The sequence below is a fragment of the Daphnia pulicaria genome, chromosome 12 (genome assembly GCF_021234035.1).
Source record: "Daphnia pulicaria isolate SC F1-1A chromosome 12, SC_F0-13Bv2, whole genome shotgun sequence".
Lineage (NCBI taxonomy): Eukaryota > Metazoa > Arthropoda > Branchiopoda > Diplostraca > Daphniidae > Daphnia > Daphnia pulicaria.
In genome coordinates this window covers 2,093,344-2,116,452 of record NC_060924.1, presented here as the reverse complement: position 1 = coordinate 2,116,452, position 23,109 = coordinate 2,093,344, and the positions used below count along the sequence as shown (strand labels likewise).

The following is a 23,109-nucleotide window of genomic DNA, read 5'->3' as shown; positions in this document are numbered from 1 at the left end:
TTCAGCAATGGATGAAGTTCACGAAGGAATTACCCTGTAATCAGAATGAACATTTATTTGGATGAAAGTAATATTCAAACAAGATGTAGCAACAGAAAGCAATACCTCCAAACAAGAGGGCCTGTGTAAGGAAGTAAAGGGGAGATTCAACGGAACGAGACGAGTTAGAAAACAATGAATCTTGTTGACTAAGCCCTTGTCCTTTTTCTTGAAAGGACATGACTTCACATCAAGTCTGTAATGTCAATTTAGAAACCTGTAAATTAAAAAAAATAAGTCACGTTATTTATAATTTGTTTCATCAATGTGCTTGACGTCTATGATCTAAAAGAATAATTAAACAGTAATTAAACATCAGTTTACACTCAAAATCATCTCTTGAATTTTAGATAGACCTCAAGAGAAGTCAGATCAATACTTAAAATACATATTAGACTGCACCGAAGAAAGTTCAGTGACATGACAAGTATACTTACACATGAAACCATCAATCAGTTACCCAAGGTTCTCTAGAAGATGGAATGATAGACTGGTCCGTGCTGGGGTTGGTGATCTAGAAAATCCAATACAAACAGCAGATAATTATGATGAATTCTAATAAAAGATGAGACAAAGAATTCAAGAATACATGTTTCAGCAATACTGTAATAAAGCTAGTGTTGGTTGATACCAGTATAATTTTGATGGCACAATCAGTAGTCTGAATACAATGATTTGGAACAAAATAGTCGACGATAGGCTGCACAACTTTCAGGTTTCCTCCTGTAATTTGATGAAAAACATCAAGGTTAGATATTTTGCATTTGTCTCACTCTTATTAACTTTGTTTACAACTGCTAATAGAATACAGAAGAAAGAAGACTTTACACAGCCTCAATCATTCAATTCTCCTCTCACACAGATTTTTCACAGTTAAAAAATCAAACACTCATGTGGAAATAGATGTAGAAGAAATACAAATGCAGAGTATTATTCGACTAGGCAGAAAACAATATATAGGAAACTACATGTCACTTTTCTTCTGGTAAACACTTAGCACTCACTTGAACTGAGTGAACTTCAAATATGCTGGCAGCACCGGCATGACTCGCTATTTCAATATTTTTACAACTGATACAGCAGGAGAAAATATCATTCAATTCAAGTTCTTGATCTACAAATATGTTAAAAGACGCAAGATGACTTGCATTCTTCTTTTCTTCAGGTTCAGTTGTTTCAACGATTTAACCACGCTTTAACTGGACACACTATATTAAAATACCAGCACGACTTTCAGAGAATCTACAAGGCAACGAACGCCAAACAAATATTTTAAAAATGTTCACCTGATATAATACTGCATCGAAACATGAAAGACAGACCACTAAGCACTAACAGGCACTAATCAATGTGGAGAATGGCAGCCATTGTTGTTGTTAAACTGCAGTGACACCTGGTGGGGCATTCCTGAAACAAAGTAATTAACGTATACGCGTATACGTTCACAAATGGGACATGTGTAAATAACGTGTACTTTCGATCGACTCATACAGAACGCCGAGACAGTGACCATGCATGCAACTCGGAATAATCGTACGGTTAGCGACAGATACAGAAAAATTCTTTCTTCTGCGAGTGCTGCACTGTGACAAAGTTCATTTGGTCTTCGATGCCGGTAGCATTGGCCGAAGTGATGGATCATAGTCCTCTGTGAGCAACTGAGCATATATTTCTACGAAATTTTTTTTTACGTTGTTTGAACAGCCCTCCGTCTTTTAAGTTATCAAGCTTTTTTTCAAATTTTTAAATACTTCCGATAAAAAAGATATACTATAACCATGCTATAACCGGCTATAACTGTCACACTAAACATAAAATTCTTTCTCTCGTTGATGACAGGTTTCAACAGTAGCCTTTTCTTTTCTAGTTACATCTTTTCAGTTTTCATTTCCAACCTTTTAGAACTTAGTTCTCCACAATTTCAAGCCGAAAACATTTTCTGTGATTTCATTTCGCCTATCAAAGTCGGCGATGTTAGACTGCCCAAGAAGATGACGCTTTGAAAATAATAATAACTTACTGAATTAAAAAAGGACGGGTCGATGCACTTACCCACTTGTGTATTGTATTGCATATTAAAAAACTGTTAGGTTACTTATCACATGGCAATTTTGCTATTCCGTTTCCCCGTTTGCTTCTTTTCGTTAGATTTCGCGCACTTTCGTCTTCCTTTCCATGTCCTTTGATTTCGCTGGTATTGAAGAACTTGTGTCGAAATGTGTACTGCAGGTTGTGGATTATTGCTGAATCTTCAGCCTCCTGTTCATAAACGTATAATTAATGTGCATTCAATTACATGTGTAGTTATGCCAGAATTTTACCTTTGGTTCCATAATCTTTTGCATAGTTATTAATCGACGGCTGGAATGCAAATTTAGGATCTGCTCACTGTTGGCTATAGTTTCCAAACAAGGATGTTCAGGTAGGAGGTCTGGATCATACTCCATTCTATCAAAGAAGTAATTGCGAATCAATATGACAAATTATTAAAAGCCAAGCTAGAAAACCTTACCGTATGATTGGAATCCAAAAAACCAGTCGGCCATGCAGTTTGAGACTATTGGCGGCAAAATTAAGAAGATCTTTATAGATGTCGCCTAAACCGTACTGAGTTTTAGAAGGAAAATGTGTCGACAGCATCTCATCCGGAATAGGGGCGATTTTCTTGCTACCCACTTTATAGGTTGATTCACGAATTCCATAAGGAGCTGTAGAGAATTTCGCCAATTTGAATCATAAAGGAAAATCTTCAGGGAAAGCCTAAACATTTTCTTACGATCGGTTATGATGGAGTCGAAACGGAAATTCGACCTCCAAACGGGCGTTGATGCGTCACCCACAAAGACGTCCAAATAGCGTGAAAAAAGGTTATAAGTCTTTAGGTTTCCCTTGATGTCTTCATTTGGCTGGCGTTTCTTACATAAATCAAAATAACAAAGAAAAGCTATAGGCAATTTCATCTACAGTACCATCTATTATGTTATCTATAGACACATTCCCATTAACACGAACTTTGCAGAAAGCAAATAAATTGTAAAGTGGAAGAAAGTGATAAAAATGCTACAGCTACGTCCTCCCCCCACACCACAAAAATTATAAGATATATTTGGATTAAAAGACCAAACAAAAATTACATTCGTCAGGATTCAGGTTTGAGATGAGGATTTTTAGAAAGATCAATTTAGAATATAAAAAAAAAATGCTTGCATGGCCATCTCTAAATTGGATATGCCTAGAGGGAATTGGGATAGCCACGCCTAGAATAAACGGTATAGACTGTCCATAGCCACGTATAAAACAAATAATACTAGGCCATGATTATGTAGACTGACATTCAAAATTATAATCGAAAACTTATCTCCTTTCGACAGGGATTATTATATTAACACAAAGACGGAAAAACAGTATCACAATCTGTCAAGTGCAACCTTTAAGTTGAACGCAAGAACGGGTCCAACTGTATAAATTGAAACGCACGTCCAGTTGGAATTGGTTCATTATAACAAATTGCGAACAACTAAATAATGGCATATTCTTTATTCTCACTCACCGAAATTGTTTTGCTATTGGTTTTCATCTGTTGAACTAAAAACTGACGAAAAATGGGCAGTTTTAATCAGGTGAGTCATGAAAAGCGGCGTCATGACAACCAATCAATCAGTGATGAGCCATCACGCATCGAAGATAAAGCAGAATAATGGTTGTCCAAAGAAAAACTATTTTCTCTCAAAAGAACCTATAGATTCAACTAAACTTAACGGAATAATTGGATTATAATAGTGACGTAACTATTTGAGTCATCATAAAATAAACATGTTGCTCAAACATAAAAACCAAATTTCGAATCAAAAGTGTCGGTAGTTATCTTTTATTGACTCGTTGCAAGATAGGCGATTGATAACACCGCACTTAAGGTATTTAAACTAGAAAGTTTCATTTTGTCGATTGTTACGTGTCGCTTTTGTTACAAAGAAAATCGAGAAAAAATGGCTCGTTTGACAGTCTTTTTTGGTCTGATGTTAATTTTGAGTTGCGAGACAATTTGTTCCTCTGCTCTTACCACATTTTTCTTGGAAGACAAACTGCAAGAATTGGAAGTGAGACTAGAAGCCAAAATTGAAGCTAAAAATGCTCAACTTGAAACAAAAGTGACGCAACTGGAGGCGCAACTCAAACTAAATGTAAGTCTACGGTTTAGTTTAATTCAGAGTTTCACTGTGGGTAAAAACACTTTTGCTTTTCTATGACAGAATAAACTAAGACAAGATTTGGCATTGAAAGTAATTCAATTAGAGGCCAAAAATGTCCAACTAGAAGTCAAAATTGGAAAACTGGAGACCAAAGTTGAACAACAAGATTCGCTTTTAACTTCCCTTTTACGAGAGAAAAATGAACGCAGAGCAGCAGCATCGACCGACTCTGTTCGTCCAATTGGCAATAATCAATCAACTGTTTCCATCAACGGACTGCCGTCTTCATGCGGGGATCTGGCGCTGATTGGCCATACCCTTAGCGGAATTTATTCTGTCATGGGATCGGCGAAAATGGAATCCGTTTTCTGCGATTTCACTAAACTTCCTGACGATGCGGGTAAATCACATTTCACGTTATTTAGTTGCAATTTTCAATGTTTTAATTCTAAATTGATGAAAAGGTTTTCAAAAATGGATAGGATACGCCGACGTCAAATCGGCGCCCGTCCATTTCTACGTCCAGAGAAATTCTTCATTTTCCGACGAATTCACTCCGATTCCGTTCCAGTTGGCGGTAGTGAACGAAGGAAACGCCATGAATTTGACATCGGGGAAATTCACGGCACCGCGGCCGGGAATTTATTTTTTCTCTTTCGCGGGAGTGGCGCGTCTTTCTTCTTCATCTGCTGTAGATTTTTATTCTGAACTTTATTTGAACGGGAATCGAATCGGGTCGAGTCATGTTTACGAGAATAACCCCCCCGTTCTTCAATATAGTCCGTTGTCCCTCCAGTCGACGCTGAACTTGAAAAAAGACGATCAACTCTGGGTGACGATTACTTATTCTGCTGGTTCAGACTCGTCTTTGTATGACAGCGGCATCCACCGGACCCATTTCACGGGTTTCATGTTGGAGGAGGAAATTGTGGCGGCCCTTTGAGGTTCATGAAACATTTTCGACCCAAACATTTTTGTTTAATGTCGACACGCAATTTTGGGGAGGGGGGAGAAGGGGGAGAGAGAGGGAATTTAAAGGGGGAGAGAGAGAGAGAAGAAAATTATTTTGATTTCAACTCGTTAAGGGGTGGGCATTTCTTTACAGAAATCGAACTGTTTATGCAACTAGACTTACGGAATACACACACCAATTGTCAAGTTTCTATCTGTAAAACTCTAGACCTTACAAACAAAAAACCAATTTTGATTGCGTGATTTACACAATGCAAGTGGACAACAAATTGGAGAAAATTCATTCGCTTCTAATTCGTTAATGGTTTGGAATTTTTTCAAAATCTTTTCATAGTTATATTCTTATTATAGTTGTGCAAATTCACGCATCTATGGGGAAAATAAAGGACAAATGAAAAACAAATTTGAATTTGATTGCCCATCGCAGCTTAACATCAAATAAAATTAACGCTGAATCGCTTCTATTTCCCGCATCTTAATACAAAAGCATTCTATAGCTCTGACAAAAGTTGTTTTATATATATATATAAATTAAAAGGCTTAAATTTTTTTTAATGTGAATTTTACTGTAAATGCCTGCAAGGAAAGGACGGACACGCCGACGCGTTATAAAAAACGAAGACGAAAACTGTCAATTTCGAAAGACCAAGATGTTGGGAGACCAACATTTGAATTGAACCATGTCATGTTTAGTTGATTTAACGACGATTCTTACTTTGATGACGTTCGTTTGCTGATCTTTAATGTCAGGTGATGAATGCCAAGTGCCAGGGTCGGCCATTCACGATCGTTTGATACTCAATAGTGATGATTTTATACGTTACGTTGATGTCAATGTCAACGTCAACTGCTGAATGGTTGTTAATATGCTACGAAAAAGAATTCAAAACAAAAATTGTTATTGTAACCTCCTATCGACATTTACTGTCAGTGCTGAGTTGTGAGGTAAAAAACGGGCCTAATCTATACAGTCGTTCACTCGTTCCTACATATGAGATATTTATCAATGAGCCCTAACTGAGAAAAACAAAAACGGCGATGAGAAACAGTTCCATTCAACCGCAGCCTAGCTCAGGAATAATCGTTCTCCGAAAATACGTAGCGATTGATAGATCAACGCCACCAAATAGACAAAAGGGAAGAATGGAGATAGATGTTTTTCCTACCTTTATGCCTGGGAAATTCGGCCAGGCATCCACAAGTGCTCCATCCATCCGCTGATAAGTTGAATTACATCAGGCGGAATAGGAGAAAGGGGTTCCTCGTGAATACACCCACACTCACATGCGTACACGAGGACAGACTAGATTTGACGAAAGGGAAAGAAGAGATCCGTAAGTTCTACCGACATCGGTAGTTTCTCCAATCTAACTGGATGCTGTTTATCTAATTGAAAAATTAAAAATGGGTTACGAAAAATATTTAGACAGATAAAAACAAGTAAGGACAAGCAGAAAATGAGGCAGTGGGTAAACCTGAATTTTTTAATAAATGGGAGAATGTAACGTGTGTCCATGTTAATACACTGCACTCACGCAGGTCCTGCAACATAAAAATCTCTAACAGGTGGCAGGAATAAAAGTATTAACCAAAAGGCATTATCCTAGTGACGATACTGAGGACAGGGTAAATGCCAACAAAAATAAAACTTAAATATCTTGTGATTACGATGGCTGGCCTCAAATCTGCACAAAGGAAAAGTTTACGCACTGCAAACAAACTGCCAAGCATCGACAGGTGGCTTACATGATAAATGCCAGTCAGGAAATATGACATTTCACAAGTTTGAACAGGTTTAACTTTTCTGTTCAAGCCCTCGAAATCATTGCATTTGTATTCTCTACTTTAATTTACCTGCCAAACAGCATGGAGGGGATATCAGGCAGAGCCTTGAGCCTGGACACCAACACTGATCAGCAGTCGTTATTCCTACAAATGAAATATTTATAAATGAGCCCTAACTGAGGAAAACCAAAATGGCGATGAGAAACAGTTTGAGTCAACCGCAGCCTAGCTTAGGAATAATCGTACTCCGTACTATAAGTAGCGATCGATAATCATCGCCACCAAATACTCAAAAAGGAACAATAGAGATAAATTTTTTTCCTACCTTTATGCCTGGGAAATATGGCCTGGCATCCACAGGTGCTTCATCCATCAAAGTTGAATCCACCAGGCGGGTTGGGAAAAAGAGCCTCAGACTCGTGAATACACCCACACTCACATGGGCGTACACGAGGACAGAGGGAATTTAACGAAAGGGGAAGAAGAGATCCGTACCTCGACTGAAATCGTTAATAGTTTCTCCAATCAAAAGGGATGCTGTGTATCTAAATAAAAAATAAAAAATGGGTTACGACAAATATTTACAGATACAACAAGAAAAAATTGGAAAATGAAACAGTTGGTAAACACTAACTGTTTATAAACAGCAGAATTTAAGGTTCCATGTGCTACATTTGTACAATTCATGCATCACTTTAATATCTAGCTCACAGACTTAATAAAATAACGAAAATCATTATACCCAGGTGATGATACTACTAAGATTGTTGCTGACGGCAGGTCAATATCATGACAAGCAAATCTTGAATCTTGTGTTGTTACGATGGTTGGTTCAGGCATAAAATCTGCATAAAGAAAAGGTTACATAGTGCAAACAAACTGGGCCTACTGACATGCTTCAACAGGGGGCTTACATGATAAATCCTTGTCAGGAATCAACACTTCACAAAATTTGGAATAGGTTTAACCACGGAGGATTTATTAACTCTTCTATTTGAGCTTACATAATCATTCTATTTGTAATCTTAGTTTAATTTACCTACCAAACAGCATTGGAGAGCAGGGAGAACCTCGACAGTCGACACCACGGAGTTCACAAGACAAGTAAACAAATCAAAATCAGACGACACTAACCTTCTAATTAGTCATGCGCTCATGCTGAAAATTGATGGAAAATTACGTAACTAATTATTTAATCAGCACAGTGGCATCACTAATATATTTTTTAAGTAAGCACAAGAAAGAAGTTAGGTTAAAACCATGCTAAAACTTAAAAGGATTTCTGCCGGCTTTTAAGTTAAAGTAATAGAGACTAGGCTAGTAGGCTGACGTCTGACGTCTGAAGATAAATGAGTAAATGACTTCATAGTTCATATTCACATGTGGTGGCGCTGGTTCAGGAAACAATGCTGGTATTCAAGCGCCACTCTTTTTTTTAACATTTCAGGCCCACGTGACGGCCTGGATATCGTCCACCCCTAATTTAAAAAGCGAATAAAAATTTTGTAAACGAACCGGTAATTTTTTTGCATGGCGATTCGTAGAGATTTGACGGGACGATAGAATGATGATAGGATGACGAGGATGTTGATTTTCTTCTATTGATATGTAACTAACAGTCATCGTTAGCAATATCTATCTTCATCGATTTCTCAATCACATTAGACACTGACATTCTTTAAGTTTTACTTACACTTATTGGTTTGTACTATTGTTATTTTTACTTCGTTTACAATTTACTTTTACTATTTAAATAAAAATCCACCACTCTGAACACGCTGATTTCCTTCCAGCACCTCACAAGGAAGTGCCGGAAACGGTCATCAATGGCCGAGAGTAGATACCACCGAAGTGGTTACACTCACGGCCTGCTTCGCGCTCAGAAGCCAGCGTCATTACTCGTCATCGTGGGTGGAAAGGAGACAAGTTTCTGGTGGGAAACAAGTCAAGATATACTACAGAAATGATCCTGTGAAGTATGATCTTAATTTTCCAATGGTTTCAGCCTAGTATTTGTACCGTTTATAAAAACCAACTGCCAGTGGCGTTTCTACCAGTACTCAAATGCGGATAACACACCATCGTTAGGATAATAAATAATTTTGTTCGTTTCATAAGTTAGTATTGCTATTGGGCAAAAGTGCTCATTTGATACAATTCACGAACATTGCTTTAAAATCTGTTGAAAATAAAATAAACTAAAACTTTTTTTAATTAAAGAAAACAGATGTGAGGAAAAGGCTGAAAGCGATATTCTTGCACGTCACGGCAAGTCGGCAAGACGATAGGGTATTAACAGATCCCGCCAGGTGGCGACGCACTCTCCCAAACAAACATTCCAAAATTTGTGTTCACAGTTGGTATAATATACAAGAAAAAAATTACAAGATAACATCATAAAATCCGACACGTAAGATTCAATTGCGCAAAAGTTTGCATATATAATGATTTGTCTCATTACTCTGTCGTCATTGTTCATTACCCAACACGACCCGCCATAGAAAGTTAACCTCGAAATTCCAACTATTCAAATGGGTAGCTCGCGATAGAATGTCCTCACGTTTCGCAAAGCAACAAGGACATCATTTCAACTGCGTGTGTTTAGTAGTTTCCCATTAAAAAAAAAAGTCAATCAATACATTGCGCAGCTTAACCTTCCTCGGTGTTTTCCAATGAATATTTTAACTTGTTGCCTGTTTATGAGAAAACATAGACGGAGCTCACAGTTCATATGCAATAATATTTTTTTTTTAGTTTAGAAAGTGGTTTTTTTAATGTATTTCAACGAGAAACGTGACACCCCATTCAGAGGGAACCTAATGTCCTCGTATGCATAATGAGAAATAAGTGATTTGTTGCATTTGAATTGCATTCGTATACAAATAGCCTAATAGAATCCATTTGGATGGTTGCCGAAGCGTGCAGCAGCTCAATCGCTCGACCAAAACGACCAGCGGACATTTTATTTCCATTTAAAAATTATTTTTTTTTCAAAAAAAATTCTATCAAGGAAAGAGAAAGTTAAAATTTTCAAATTTCCTTTGCAAAATCAGCTCCTGTCTATAGGAAGTCCAAAAAAAGAGTTGAAAAATTCTGTTGGCGATTTCTCAGTAAGGTAATCGACCATATTTGGGTCCTGTATACAACAGTTAGCGAGCTCTCTGTTTGAAAATTGTCGGTCGGTTACCCCTTCCTTTGTCGACCGCAAGTAGAAAACTCGTTCCCTATATGCAAATTCGATTGAGAGTGCACCGTGTCCACAGCGTCAGCTGACAAATGTCTGAAATATGATCAATCCCGTGCCGACTATAAAATGCGGAATTACACAGCCGGCCCATTAGTAACCAGCATACCATAGGAGAAGACAAGATTGAGTTGAATTCATCAAGTCGCCAGACGAAAAAAATTGTGAAAACAGTCCCGGTCTTTTTTGGTTTGGTTTTCTCAAATAAAAATGGATGACCAAGGTTGCAATTTATTACCGTCGTCGCACAGGGCTAGCTTTACGTGAGGAGGACTAAATACATTTGCCCGCGATCGTGAAAGCCCTCGAGCGATGTATACCTCGGTTACCACGTAACCTTTTACGTAGATAATATTTATATCCGATATTATTTCAGGATAAAACCAAACACAAAACAGCTAAAAGGGCAATAACGCTTTGGGCTGGAATTTTTCTAAAAATGATATGTACGTACCTTCTCTCACAGTAGTACTCTGTGGTGTAGTTGATAAAATAATAAGGCCAGTGCAATGCTCAGTTTTACACTTAGAAATAAAACTAGCAAATGGCCTCCAGCCAATTGATATTATACGAATATTATCCAGCAATCGGCCAGAGTATAACATAGACACAAGTTGGGGTGTATTACATATCAGGCCAGTAGATTTCGTGATGTCCCCGGCCTTATTACAACACAACGCGCTTATTACTTCTTTCTTTTTATTTCTATATTATTATTTTATTTCTCTCGCCACACACACACACACTGGCGTCTACACTTTTGCCCTTGAAATAATTACGAGCTGATGGGATTTAGTGCGGAACTTGTTGCGGACAGCGGGTCTAAAATTCCCAATTGTTTCTTTTTTTTTCTTCTTTTTAAAAACAATTTTAATGAACTCTCAGAAGAATCAAAAACTCAGAGGGGGGTCTCCCTTTTCTTCCGTGTAAAAAAATTCCAAACGGAAAATTAATTTCTTTTGTGCGCTTATAAAATAAAGGTCAAAAGAATTAAGAAATAAAATAGATCGTATATATACCAAATAGATTGTGTTGTATTTTTTCGCTTCTTTTTTTTTTGTATGTTGAAATTCTTTTTTCTTGTTGTTGGGATTATGAAATAAACCCAGAGTATGCGATCAAAATAAAATGCCGGAATTTAATCCTTTGAAAGGGGGGTCATTTTAATTCATTAATTACACAAATATTAATAATTTGTTTAATTTTTCGAGGACGCGGTTAATTTAAAAAAAAAGAGAGTTTTTGTTTAGTCTAAAAAAAAAAGTAAATCGCAAAAGATTTTTTTGTGGGGGAGTGAAAGAAAAATGTAAAAAAAAAGAGGAAGACTGACAAAAGCTCTTCCGCCGGATGCGCGCGTCCCGCCGAGATTATGAAACCGTGACTATTACAAAAATATTTACAATTGTCTGTTTGTTTGTTTGTTTGTTTTTTTAGCCATTTTTTGGGGGGGAGTAAGAAATAAATGTTATAAAAAAAGGGAGGGGTTAACAAAGAAAAAACACACAACTGCGTCATCGACTAATATTAATTAGGTAAGGCCTATAAATCCATTGATTATTTTGGCAACTTGATCGTTTCCAGCAGTGAGTGAGAGGGCCTTATTTGTGTGTTTACCGGATTATTTTTTTAGTTTTGAAATTCACCCAAAAAGAAGAGAGAAAAAAGGGTATAGAAGATTTAAAAAAAATGTCCCATTGAAATGAAATGATTTTGTTGTTTAGTAGCGGCCGTGATTGTTGTTGTGGTGATGGTAGCGTTGCGGTTGGCCGTCGCCACCGCTGTACGAATCGCTTTCATCCGCGTATGGATACTGCTCCTCCTCCGGAATGGGAGTCTTGACGGTTGTTTCGTGAACACGGCCATGAGATTCCGGCAGGTAGATCGTCTTGCGCCTTAATTCGACACCGATAACAAAATTTAGTAATCATCTAAAGGAGGTGAGCTGGCCAATCAAGGTGAGTCTCTATCATTTTACCAGTGATGCGTCCAATAGAGTTCGCTGTTGGGCGGTAGAGGGGCGTCGGGAGAGCCTTCACGGCACATCCAGGCGCAGAATACGAGGCCGATAATCAGGCTGACGAAGCCAAAGACCAACATAAACACTCCCAAATACCTTTCGAAAGAAGAAAATCATCGATAATTATTACCAAACCAACGAGTCAAGGCAAAAAACAACAAAGTGTGGCGCGGGTCAACCGTTTATCTTCCTTTTTGTTAACGACCTCGCGGCCATTAAAAAAATAAAAAAGGAGAAAACTTGTGACGTAATTTAACTGCTTGATTACTCATCGGTGCTCTTTTAACCGACACCTTTCGCATTTAATTGGCCGTCCGCACGAAATGCCCATAAAAAGAACAGACAAAAAAAACAAAAAATTTTTGAAACGAAAATTGAGCGCCAAAAAAAAAAAAAGTTCGAAAGTTCGCGCCGCTCGTTTGTTTTTGATGTAATAATAATCATGGGTATATAGTAGTATACGTAGTAGTAGTACCAGACGAATGGCGGATCGTTGAGCTGTAGGACGATGACGAAACCGAGACAGACGAGCAAAAGGCCAAGGTTGAAGAGTAACATGAGACAGCAGCAACTGCGGGTGTTTGGGCACATGGGGTGGGGCGCCCTGGACGACTCGATCACGATCCCGCCTCGTTTGGACGTTTTCGAACGTAGAGTGGCGTCTTCTGTGTATGGAGGCGCCGTCCTGTACGTCCTGTACGATCCCTGACTAAAATGACACCAATTTTCCGATTTTTATTTTTGAAAAAATTCGGAGCGGATGCGGATGGATGAGAGAAAATTTCACCTGAGTTCCGAGGTGGGCATCCGCGTGAGGAATTCCGGTTGCGGGATGTAGATCTCGGGCACCTCGTGATCGACAGACGTGTTCGACCTATTGTTCTCGTCGTGCTGGCCGTAGTGATATTCACGTTCCCGGCGCTCATCCATCGACAGGGAACCACTTCCCAAACTTGGCGATCTGCCAAAAAATAAAATAAGAAGAAAAATCACGTAACAAATTGTCTTTTCTCTTCTTCTTTTTTTAAAAGAATAACAACACACGTTCTTCTTGGACAGATAAAATAGAGTTCAATAGCCTGGCTGGAAATATTATAAAGATGGATATACCGCCCCTGGGGGGATGGATGGATATATACCATCGGCGGGACAACAGAAAAGAAAAAGAGTCGGTGACCGCAAGTTTCCCGTCGTCCAGACTGCTGTCCAACGTGAAAGAAAAGTGGCGTGCGAACAATTGACCACACAAATCCCAGATCGTTTTTCCCGTATATATTCACGTGTATATGCGCCGGTTAATTTAATACGAAACGCTGACCAGAAGCCAAAAAAATCTCATGTGAGTTTCCTGTATCCGATCGGGTGGGGGCTGTTTTTTAATTTAATGAGAAACAACAACAGAAGTTGTTGTTTCGGTTTTTTTGTTGCTGCACCTCAATTTGACTTCGGTGGGTGTTAGTTCTGGTCTTCCCAGCAGCTCACGAAACAAGCTCATCTCCGGGTTCAACGTTTTGTCTTGGTGGCAAAATGTAACTGTTCAAAACTTCATCTTCTTTTTGTTTTGTTTTTTCCCTTTTTTCTTGACACTATAAAAGAGAAAGGTACAAAAAAAAAGACAAACAAATGCCGGAGGCCGCGTGAATCTGCGCGAAAAAAAAAATGTCGTCGCTATGCACAACAACCGCAGTCACAAACGACGGCGTTCATTTCACCCCGGAATTTGTTCACAAAAATGTCTGTGTGTGTGACCCCCCCCCCTATATGTTGACTTAATAACGGTACAATCTTTTGTTTAGAAGAAAGAAAAAAAGAGGAGAGAAATTTGATTGAATAATAAGAGACCTCCGTGATGTTTGTTCCGACCTTAATTTTTCGGCTAGAATAGAATAGAAGAAGAAGAAAAATGGCTGACCTTAATTGATGTCTATAGGCCTATAGTATAGTATACCTCTGGTAAGTTTGAATGGCGTCGTTGGCCACCAAAAAGTCTGGATTGCTTCTCTCTCCTCCGCTGCGATCTGAAAGTTCACGCGACGAAATTTGATGATGGCGATGGACGTGATTCGGCTGCTGGATGAAACTTTCCTCGTCGGTACTGGAAAATCCCGGATTGGTCTGTGCCTGTGTCGTCATTCTGTTGGCGTCGAATCCACCACCACCACCCAGGTGACTTTCGGCGCTGCTGTCGCTGTTGGTGTCTTTGACACCGCGGATGGCCCTTCCGGCTCGACCGCTTTTGCTCCGTTCCGGCCGCTGGGGATACAAAGTCGACTCATCTGCCGAATCTGTTGCTCCCCCTCTTTGAATCGTGTAATCTCGATACGCCGACTCGTAACGGTTCATTTTTCAAAGCCCTATAGGTACATACAAAAAAGTTAAAAATGTTTTAGACACGTAGTTGACCACTTTCTCTTTAAGAGAAAAAACCAACGTGGCCTCAATTCTTGTTAGGTACGAATAAATATCTAAAGAATTCAAAGCCCGTCAGAGCGGGAAGTCGCGCGAAGAGAAACGGTATGTGTGTATAGTTGTTGTTGAAGGAGAAAGGAAATAGTGAAAGTGGCACTACCATAATAAGAAGGACTCACTTCTTCTTCTTCTTCTTTTGGTTAACTTTAGGAAGAAAGAAACTGAGGAGGAATGTTTCCTTCATTGGATGGGCTTATATACACACTATACGAACATACAACAAGTTTTTGATAGAAATCGAGTGAAAGTTACTATAGACGCAGCTTCCCCACTAGCCTTGTAGGGCTTTTCCTTTTTATGGAAATTCAAGATAAAAATAATGAACAAATCCTTCTGGTGAACCAAACCCAACATTTATATAGCCCCGTGGGTTGACTGAATATACTTGGAAAATGTCAAAACGATTGGTCAATCTGTATATTCATACCAGGCTTGCCCACCACACACTTTGCACAATTTGTTTTTAAATTTTACTGAATAAAACACAACCGCCTTTATTTCAAAGTTACCTTTAGGAGAGCGTGACGGGAGTGTTCAAGGTTCTTTCGGCCTCGTCTTCTATTTGGTCGTGGAAGAAATGACAAAGGTGGCGCCGCTGAGTCACTCGCCGATGAAATCACAACACACACACAAAACCCCACACAGCACACACACAACAACAACCACGAAATAGAATCAACTAATGAAGCGAGAAAATCTGAACAATTTTCACACCAAATAATCGTCGATTTTGAACGAAAGAGTTAGTTTTTCGTCATGTCCATGCCAGTCGGCTGTCGATTCGACACTGGTGAAGAAACTGCTGTCTACCTTGAGAGTCTATTCTTCAATAGCCTTGGCAGAGTCTCACCTGTTGGTTTGGTCTCCCTCTCTCTCCAGTCATTCGTGCTGTAGTTACCTACCTCCTCCTCCGACCGCCGCCCTAAACAAAAGGTGTGCATCCACTTCCTTTTAAGGGTGGGCGGAGTCGCCCAAGATATTGCCACAGGGCTATTCCGGCCTTTTTTTTCGCTGCGGAATGACAGCAGACTCTCCTATTTATTCCATCCATACCTTCTTCTTATTTTTTAAAAAATGATTTTGGTTGTTGTTGTTGTTATTTATTCATAATACCACGAAACGAGGTGGTTTAGCCCTCCGGGGGCTACTGTATAGTTATACCAGAAGAAGAAGAAGAAGATTTGGGAAATTCGTGAGGGGATTTGCTATTTTTATTACAATATATCTGATTCGTCATCTCTTATTTCTCAATCCCGTGTTTTTTAAAAACAAAATTTTTTTGATGATGTATTCATAGAGTGACTTGAGTAAACGGTAGTTTTTCGCAAAACCAACGGGGGGAGACTTGGCCGTCATGAGTGAGATTGAATGGATTAGATAAACACCGATTTTTCGTTCCAAGTTAAAATTTAAATTTTTATCTGTGATTCACGAACGATAACAAAAGTTACATCATGAAATAATAAATGAATCACTTTCTCAAATCCTACGCATCTGGAGAAATCTTTCCAGAGAACTTGTACGTAGCCATCAGAATTTGATATGTGAAATTATATCCCGGGATATGTTCTATTCTTTGTGTATTGTTTTACACGGGGGGCGCATATATCTGCTTGATGACACACATCATCGTCTAAATAATTCGTGTGCCGGTTGTTTTACTTTCGCTCCCGTGTAATCACTATGAGTAACGTTGACCTTTTATATATATTTTCCCTTTCGGAAACGTGATCTACGAGCGCCAGTTATTTTCCCGCAGCCAAGAATGACTATAACCTGTGTGTGTGTGTGTATATTCTTGCGGTATTAAAATATGAGCGAGCACGATTTTTATCTCCATTCCAAAGACTTTTTTTTTTATTTTATTTTTTAATTGCTACACGCTGGGCTGCTCCCCTGTCCTCACATGCGATAACGAATAACGACCTGGCGCTGATTTTTCCGACAGATAAAACAAATGGTGCAAGCTGTTTAAACAGCTAGTCTAGAAGGAAAAAAAGTCAATGGATAGACTGGCAACTATTTTTTAAAAAAGAGAAACTGTCGATCATTGCCCTGCTGGTTGCTTAGCAGCAGCAGCCGCCAATCCTGTCAAAACAAACACGTGTGTGTTGTGGCTAGTGTCAAGTGGTGTGCCTTCTATACTTGTTAGTCTATTATTAAAAATCTACAAGGAAATTGACGTGTGTAGTGCCCTCTTAGCACTGGCGTTTGATGTCGTTGCTGGGAGGGTTTTAAACTGGTTATAACAACGTTCGAACCTACAAGGCATCAACTCAGTTTCTTTTGTACGTGGCATGTTGCCCTTGACGTGAAGCAGCAACGAGATGCTTTGTCAGGTTCTTCACCAGTGTACACGTAAACAACTGCACATGATAGACGAACGAAAAGAGTTGGGACAGTAGTCATGGCCGAAGACGAATCGACGGCCACAAAACGTGGCAGATCTTCTTCAGAAATCATCAAACAATTCAATGTCTTGAATGCCAAAATATTGGCAATTCTTCTTGTTGGCTGCTTGTTGGGATATCACGGTGTGCTCAAGTTCATGAACGGTAACTTTCAATTGTTCGCTGATGTGGCACTTACTCACTAATTAACTTTTTATTTGATACTCAGGTACCGATACATGCCAGGGATTGTTGACAAAAGGCAGGTTCCAAGGAAACAATCAATGGCAACCCTACGGCTGCATGATACACTCATTTTTTCGCTTGTGAGTTCTCTCTTCTTAAATTTCCATTTCCCGAAACATGTTGAAACTCAAACCTGTTTTTTTTAATTTCTTGCAACAGAGATGCAGATAACTGTTTCAGAAAAACCCGTTTCATGACTGGAGAGGACAGTTTTTGGGCTTTTATTGGTGACTCCAGAATAAGACAACTCTATTTTGAAACACTGAGACTGGTGGACCCAGACGCTGAACCCTTGGTTGTTGCAACAGACAGCAGTGGAAATAGTTTAGATACATTACTGATTGATGAACCATTCAGAGTCTCAGCCATCATGAGTAAAAAGGAGAGGAAGCAGGACGAAGATGTCAAATTACCTCTTCAAAATTCCCACAAGAGCTTCATTTACAATAACCCGCAACTTTCGTTACGGATCATGTTCTTCTGGAGACCCATCTTCAATCAAACTACAGCCGATTTGATTAATCAATTAGGCCTTAGCAGATCTGTTCCCCATGTAGTCGTTGCTGGCAGCGGCTCATGGAATATCAAAGGCAGCAACGGATCTCAAATAGTTCTAGATGCTTATTCACAAAATCTCCAACTGCTAGCAAATGTGAGTCCACAGTGATATAAAGCAACATACACAATTCTAACACTATTTTCTTGATTCTTCCTTAGGCTGCCAACCACTGGCCAAACAAAAAATCGAAACTACTATGGAAGCTGCAGGACCGTGTCGACGGTAGCTTGTTGGATGAACCTCGAAAATCCCTTACCAACGAATTGATCGACGAATACAATGGAAAAGCCCTTGAGGTACTACTTAAAATATTCAAAAAAAGGAGCATTGATCGGGAAACAATTGGGCGTTCCGTGTGGTCTTTGTGATGAATGATGGGCTTCCATTCTTTTTTATTTGAAAACAAAATTAAGGCTTTGGAAGGCTCGCGGTTCCAGATATGGAAAAGTGCCCGACTGGTCACAGACGGTATGGCCACGGGAGAAGACGGGCTACATTTGAGTCCACCTGTTCTGAAACATCACTCTCAGGTGAAAATTTAATTTTCCCCAAAAATTGTGTCTAATTGAATAATCGAATCCTTCCTCTTTCCCAGATGCTAATGAACATGTATTGCAACGAGCGAATGGATTTCAACGACGGCACGTGCTGCCGCTCTCCAGAATCTGCCACCACTCTTCAGATCGTCACTTTCACCATCTTACTCGTGTGGTAATCGATCCATCGCGTGAGCCAGCTCATTTCGAATGTCGAGAAAAAAACGGACAAAAACTTTTTCTTTTTCCCTCCAGTTTGACTATCTCTGGAACTTGGACGGCCTACCAAAGTTTCGATTCGCGACTCAAGAAGCGCAAACAGTCGTACAGATCGATCGAGACCTTAATGGAAGCAGAGGACAACGAAATGGTCCAAAAAGATGTCGTCGTCGCCAACGGCCATTCCGTAGTTGTGGCGGAGGGATTCGACGAGAAGGCCACAACTGCTCATCGCAAAGCGGCCGTCAAGGACGTGGAATCCAGTAGCCGAGTGGTAGTCACCGCATTGGGAAAACTTGGGCTCATCATGGCTTACTTCTACCTCTGCGATAGGTAGGCGGAATTCTTCTTCTTCTTTTTGCAAGCTGATCGATCATGAAAGAAGCCAAAAGAGCAAGGGTCAATTAATAAGCGATTACGGACGGAACTTTCTCACGTGAGGAACGAACGAACAAGCGGCAGTCACGTGATTGATTCCATTTTATTTCTCTTTAGGACGACTTTCTTCATGAAAGAGAACAAGTATTATTCGCATTTGAATTTCTGGGTGCCCGTCGGTTACGTTTTCGCCCTGGGCCTCTTTTTTAATGAAGAGAGCCGCTCAACCAAAGTTCTGCATCGGGATCAAACGGACGAATGGAAAGGTTAAAACACCATTATTAATAAAACGCGTCTGTATTCAATGGAAAAACTTAACTTTTTGTTGTTGTTGTTGTGACGGCAGGATGGATGCAGTTGGTGATATTGATCTATCACATGACGGGAGCCAGTCAAGTTATTCCGCTCTATATGCAAATGCGGGTCTTGGTATCCAGCTATCTCTTTCTCACCGGCTTTGGCCACCTGTCATTCTTTTGGAATGGCGGCACCGCCAGTTTCCCCCGTCTATTTCAAGTATATACAAACAAAACAATCCGGGTCGAATTGAATTGAAACTCTGTAATCAATTCTTTCTTTTATTGCAGGTTTTATTTCGGATGAATTTGATGACAGTGGTGATTTGTCTGTGCATGAATCGCCCGTATCAGTCGTACTATTTCGTGCCTTTAGTCTCATTCTGGTACCTCGTTGTTTACATCGTCCTGGCCGTTCCGCCGAAAGTCAGTGCCGCCATTTGCGATGCCAATTCCTTCGCCTACCTTTACATCATCATCAAATTCTGCACGTTGATAGGGGCCATCACCATTCTCTACATGTCCGAGGTAATTGATTATTCAACACGTCCAAAACCTTTTTGTTGTTGTAAACCTTTTGTTGTGCAGGTTTTCTTTGAGACCATTTTTCTCATCCGCCCGTGGAAGGCTTTGTTTGTCACCAGCAGTGACGAGATTCACGAGTGGTGGTTCCGCTGGTCGCTGGATCGATACAGGTCTGCTTGCATATATCGATTACCCGTCGCCTATCGGTTGAATCATCAATTTTCTTTTTATTCTTTTCCTTATCGACTGGGCGTGTGTGTGCTGTACAGCATTTGTTATGGCATGATCTTTGGTTTCTTGTACCTCAACGCCCAAAAGTTTGGCCTCATTGATGACAGCACGCGTCAGCACTTGTTGAGCCGGACGAAAATTCGTTTTCTCGTTGTCTTGGCGGCCTTGATTGGACTGGGCGGTTACACGGCCTTCACCATCACTTGTCACAACAAACCCGAATGCAACGAAGTCCATTCCTATTTAGCCTTTTTACCGGTATCAAAATAGAGCCTTGATTTAATTTTAACCTTTTTAATTCATTTATTTACTTTTTCGAACGACAGATTATTAGTTTCATTGTGTTGCGCAACGTTTTTGGACCGTTAAGAGTTCGTTATTCCTCATTTTTCGCCTGGTTTGGTCGCATTTCCCTGGAATTATTTATCGGTTCGTTATATTGTTCAGTTGTAAATCATTTAAAATTAAAATACTCACGGGAAATTGTTACATCAGGTCAATATCACATCTGGCTGGCGGCCGACACGCATGGCGTATTGGTTCTCATTCCCAACTACCCGGTGCTGAACGTGATGGTCACCACCTACATCTTGGTCTGCGTAGCTCACGAAGTGCACACCATCACTGGCCAGCTCGTGCCACTAGCCGTGCCGTCCGATTGGAAGAAAACCATCCGCAATGTCTTCGTCTTCTTTCTGGCCCTCGTTCCAATCGCCATCCATGACGGAATGTTCTGATTCCGAGGCTAGTGGCCGACTGCGGAATCCCATCCGCATCCCAAAACCAAATAATTCCAGGGGGTTCTTCTCCCGACAATTGATGACGACGTTTCAAACAGTTCCCGTGAGAATTCATTACGCACGCAAAACGAGACCTGTCCCCGGTGCTAGTGGGTGGTGGCTCCTTATAAAAACAAACTTACATATTTATACATTTTCTTCTTTAAGGTTGTTATGTTGTACCAAAGTCTTGGGAGGGGGGAAACGAAGGAAATGTGCTGTCCAAACATGTACGCAACAAAGGGGAAAGATGGGGGGGGGGGTGTTAAATTTGATTTGATTAATATGAGTCAACACAGAGGGGGAAGGTTAATATTCCAAAATGATTTGAATATTCCGCTCACATATGCCGTCGGTTTTTATGCTCCGGCGAAAGGGGAATGAAGTTTGTCTGCGTATTGTGTGCGTGACTATGCGCCGTGTGTCGGGGGGGTTTCACAGTGTTTGAACGCGCACTTTGCTGATTGGAAAGTGGCAAGGAGGAAGAAAAAATATGGCAGACAGCCCATAAATTATGGACGCAAAGTACCAAGAAAGCCCGTTCGCCCCCCCCAGCTACTTACGTCCCTGTTCAATTATTGAGTTTTTTAATTCACATTTATGAAGAAGAGTGAAAAAATAGATTGTTGAGAGAGAGAGAGTTGATGTTGGCTAATATTGTGTAACGACGAACAACCGAGCGTGCCGTCATTTCTGTTTGATCCTCGTAAGCTTTTCTCGTGAAAAATCGCTCCCGTTCTTTTTCCACCCTTCTCTCTGTAATGGACATGTGTGTTGACTGTGCCAGTGACAGACGATATGTATATTAAAATGGATTTAGACATTTTCTCTTTACTGGGTCGACTGAATATTTTAAAACAACAAAGAGAAGAGAATCCTGCCAAGATGAAAAGGGATTACACTAACTTCTCCGTCGAATAACGATATATAATATAGTAGACGTTCAACAAACTTTGGCAACGGTTATTTTCGCTTGGAGGCACGTCATACTATAGATGTCCGGGTACACAAAAGAAAAACAACATGAAGGACCATCAAGTTTTGTTTGATTTGATGATATCTTTTGGAGGAAAAAAATAAACGGTATTCACCTTTAAAGAAAGGATCTAGAAATAACGGGGAAGCCAACAGTGCGGAACTAAATTGCCTTTTTCGTGAAAAACGATGAAGCCGAGCGCAATGCATCTAAAGATGCATAAAGTAAAAAAAAAGGAAGACTTTGGAGTTTTTCTACTTCCCTTTTATCTTGTATTGCCTCTCCTATTCTTTCTCTGTTGGGCTGAAAAGAATAAAAGAGAAAGGCGGAGGGAAATGACACGAACGAATCTTTCATCATGTCGTATATAGAAAACGCGCAACTGGCCAGATCGAACAAGAGGGGTAGGATTGCCATAGGCCACTCTATTATATTCCGGTGGTGTTGTTGCTGTTCTAACCGGAAAAGGATGTACCCGTGTCCGTCTCTGGGTTACATACACAATCTATCCCCATTTTCATTACTACATCTTTCTCTCTGCCGAACAACATTCTCACGACTTGGCTGGGCTTATCTAAGCCCAGCAATATTGGCTTTCCTCACTTTTACACAGTATATCTAACACCCACTCACACATCGCACTTTATAAGGGAAGAAAAAAAAGAGCTAGAAATAAAGTTCTTTCTATAAATTACTTTACCAGTCGTTTTAATCCAGTTGAGCGCTCACTTTCTTCTTCTCTTATCTCGCAGATTCGTCTGCTGGGATAAAAAATAAACTTTTTTTGAATTTACCGCCTTTTTTCTGGTGTGGAAAAATAATCGATAAGGTGACTCAGAGATAAGAGCTTCTACATTTTTTGGATGGGAGTCTAGCCTCTTTTTTTTCACATGATCTCATCAACTACGTCTCAAAAGTTATATATTTTTTTTTGAACGAACTTCATAATTTTTTTGTTGGCGCCATTTTTTTCCCCGCTTGCCCAGCCATCCGTGAATGCAGCTCGACAGTTATATCAGAGTGTTTCTGCAAATCTCTTGTGATTTCTTTCGTCGTCGTCACAAGTTCCACAATTTTAGTAATGATGCTGCTGCTGCGCAACTTTGCCATTCAAAGTGAGACCCTCAGGGTGTCGCGCTGGCCCGGCGACACAACTGTACACAGACGTGAAGTGCAATAAACACGAGGACGCGTGTAGGAAGAAGAAGAAGAAGAGCTCCGTTTTTTTTTTTAAGATATGCCAAGTTGCTCAACTCGA

General features: G+C 39.9%; 5 protein-coding genes and 1 non-coding gene across 8 annotated transcripts in view; 3 read left to right on the top strand and 3 right to left on the bottom strand.

The window, feature by feature from the left end:
* LOC124316136 (sporulation-specific protein 15-like) overlaps positions 1-5,697 on the top strand; it is a 610,960-nt gene extending 605,263 nt beyond the window's left edge. Inside the window, exon 14 of the mRNA XM_046781891.1 lies at positions 5,185-5,697. The gene's annotated coding sequence lies outside the window, so the exon portion shown is untranslated. The remainder of the gene's footprint in view (positions 1-5,184) is intronic.
* Positions 1,933-6,517, bottom strand: LOC124316531 (tRNA (guanine(10)-N2)-methyltransferase homolog). 3 transcript variants are annotated; one of them, XM_046782531.1, is made up of 6 exons: positions 6,368-6,517; positions 2,816-2,954; positions 2,552-2,747; positions 2,361-2,487; positions 2,092-2,298; positions 1,933-2,018 (listed from the first exon to the last, which is right to left on the bottom strand). In XM_046782531.1, exons 1-5 carry the CDS (start codon positions 6,413-6,415, stop codon positions 2,131-2,133), a joined length of 678 nt encoding a protein of 225 aa, XP_046638487.1. In that variant the 5' UTR covers positions 6,416-6,517; the 3' UTR covers positions 1,933-2,018; positions 2,092-2,130. The 3 variants fall into 3 exon arrangements, with proteins under 3 accessions (XP_046638487.1, XP_046638486.1, XP_046638488.1); XM_046782530.1 differs by lacking the exon at positions 1,933-2,018 and having other exon boundaries at positions 2,083-2,298; positions 6,368-6,516; XM_046782532.1 differs by lacking the exons at positions 1,933-2,018; positions 6,368-6,517 and adding an exon at positions 3,590-3,631 and having other exon boundaries at positions 2,083-2,298.
* Positions 3,981-5,397, top strand: LOC124316417. The gene is made up of 3 exons (XM_046782350.1): positions 3,981-4,220; positions 4,290-4,629; positions 4,694-5,397. The coding sequence occupies exons 1-3, from the start codon at positions 4,026-4,028 to the stop codon at positions 5,170-5,172; spliced, it is 1,014 nt and encodes a 337-aa protein (XP_046638306.1). The 5' UTR covers positions 3,981-4,025; the 3' UTR covers positions 5,173-5,397.
* A 2,232-nt stretch (positions 6,518-8,749) lies between the features above and the next one.
* LOC124316772 lies at positions 8,750-8,972 on the bottom strand. The gene has a single exon (XR_006911967.1). It is a non-coding gene; the product is annotated as a small nucleolar RNA U3 (small nucleolar RNA).
* Positions 8,973-11,244: 2,272 nt separating this feature from the next.
* On the bottom strand, positions 11,245-15,552 carry LOC124316372. Its single transcript, XM_046782281.1, has 6 exons — positions 15,226-15,552; positions 14,196-14,601; positions 13,035-13,208; positions 12,723-12,956; positions 12,206-12,343; positions 11,245-12,122 (listed from the first exon to the last, which is right to left on the bottom strand). The coding sequence occupies exons 2-6, from the start codon at positions 14,588-14,590 to the stop codon at positions 11,948-11,950; spliced, it is 1,116 nt and encodes a 371-aa protein (XP_046638237.1). The 5' UTR covers positions 14,591-14,601; positions 15,226-15,552; the 3' UTR covers positions 11,245-11,947.
* A 1,176-nt stretch (positions 15,553-16,728) lies between these two features.
* Positions 16,729-21,701, top strand: LOC124316152 (N-acetylneuraminate 9-O-acetyltransferase-like). The gene is made up of 14 exons (XM_046781918.1): positions 16,729-17,271; positions 17,336-17,432; positions 17,512-18,004; positions 18,070-18,207; positions 18,325-18,441; positions 18,507-18,622; positions 18,703-18,999; positions 19,162-19,310; positions 19,391-19,560; positions 19,632-19,868; positions 19,929-20,035; positions 20,135-20,354; positions 20,423-20,525; positions 20,592-21,701. Exons 1-14 carry the CDS (start codon positions 17,124-17,126, stop codon positions 20,831-20,833), a joined length of 2,634 nt encoding a protein of 877 aa, XP_046637874.1. The 5' UTR covers positions 16,729-17,123; the 3' UTR covers positions 20,834-21,701.
* The last annotated feature ends 1,408 nt before the right edge of the window (positions 21,702-23,109 follow it).

Bases quoted from the DNA above. Each gene is read 5' to 3' on its own strand.
- LOC124316152 (XM_046781918.1), top strand. From the start codon at position 17,124: ATGGCCGAAGACGAATCGACGGCCACAAAACGTGGCAGATCTTCTTCA. The intron at 17,433-17,511 runs GTGAGTTCTCTC...TTCTTGCAACAG, and splicing joins ATACACTCATTTTTTCGCTT to AGATGCAGATAACTGTTTCA. The intron at 19,869-19,928 runs GTAATTGATTAT...TTTGTTGTGCAG, and splicing joins CCATTCTCTACATGTCCGAG to GTTTTCTTTGAGACCATTTT.
- LOC124316372 (XM_046782281.1), bottom strand. From the start codon at position 14,590: ATGAACCGTTACGAGTCGGCGTATCGAGATTACACGATTCAAAGAGGG. The intron at 12,344-12,722 runs GTACTACTACTA...TTCTTTCGAAAG, and splicing joins AACGATCCGCCATTCGTCTG to GTATTTGGGAGTGTTTATGT. The intron at 12,123-12,205 runs GTAAAATGATAG...TGTCGAATTAAG, and splicing joins CTCTATTGGACGCATCACTG to GCGCAAGACGATCTACCTGC.
- LOC124316417 (XM_046782350.1), top strand. From the start codon at position 4,026: ATGGCTCGTTTGACAGTCTTTTTTGGTCTGATGTTAATTTTGAGTTGC. The intron at 4,221-4,289 runs GTAAGTCTACGG...TTTCTATGACAG, and splicing joins AGGCGCAACTCAAACTAAAT to AATAAACTAAGACAAGATTT. The intron at 4,630-4,693 runs GTAAATCACATT...ATTGATGAAAAG, and splicing joins TAAACTTCCTGACGATGCGG to GTTTTCAAAAATGGATAGGA.
- LOC124316531 (XM_046782531.1), bottom strand. From the start codon at position 6,415: ATGGATGGAGCACTTGTGGATGCCTGGCCGAATTTCCCAGGCATAAAG. The intron at 2,488-2,551 runs GTAAGGTTTTCT...CTTCTTTGATAG, and splicing joins TTTTGGATTCCAATCATACG to AATGGAGTATGATCCAGACC. The intron at 2,299-2,360 runs GTAAAATTCTGG...GTTTATGAACAG, and splicing joins AAAAGATTATGGAACCAAAG to GAGGCTGAAGATTCAGCAAT.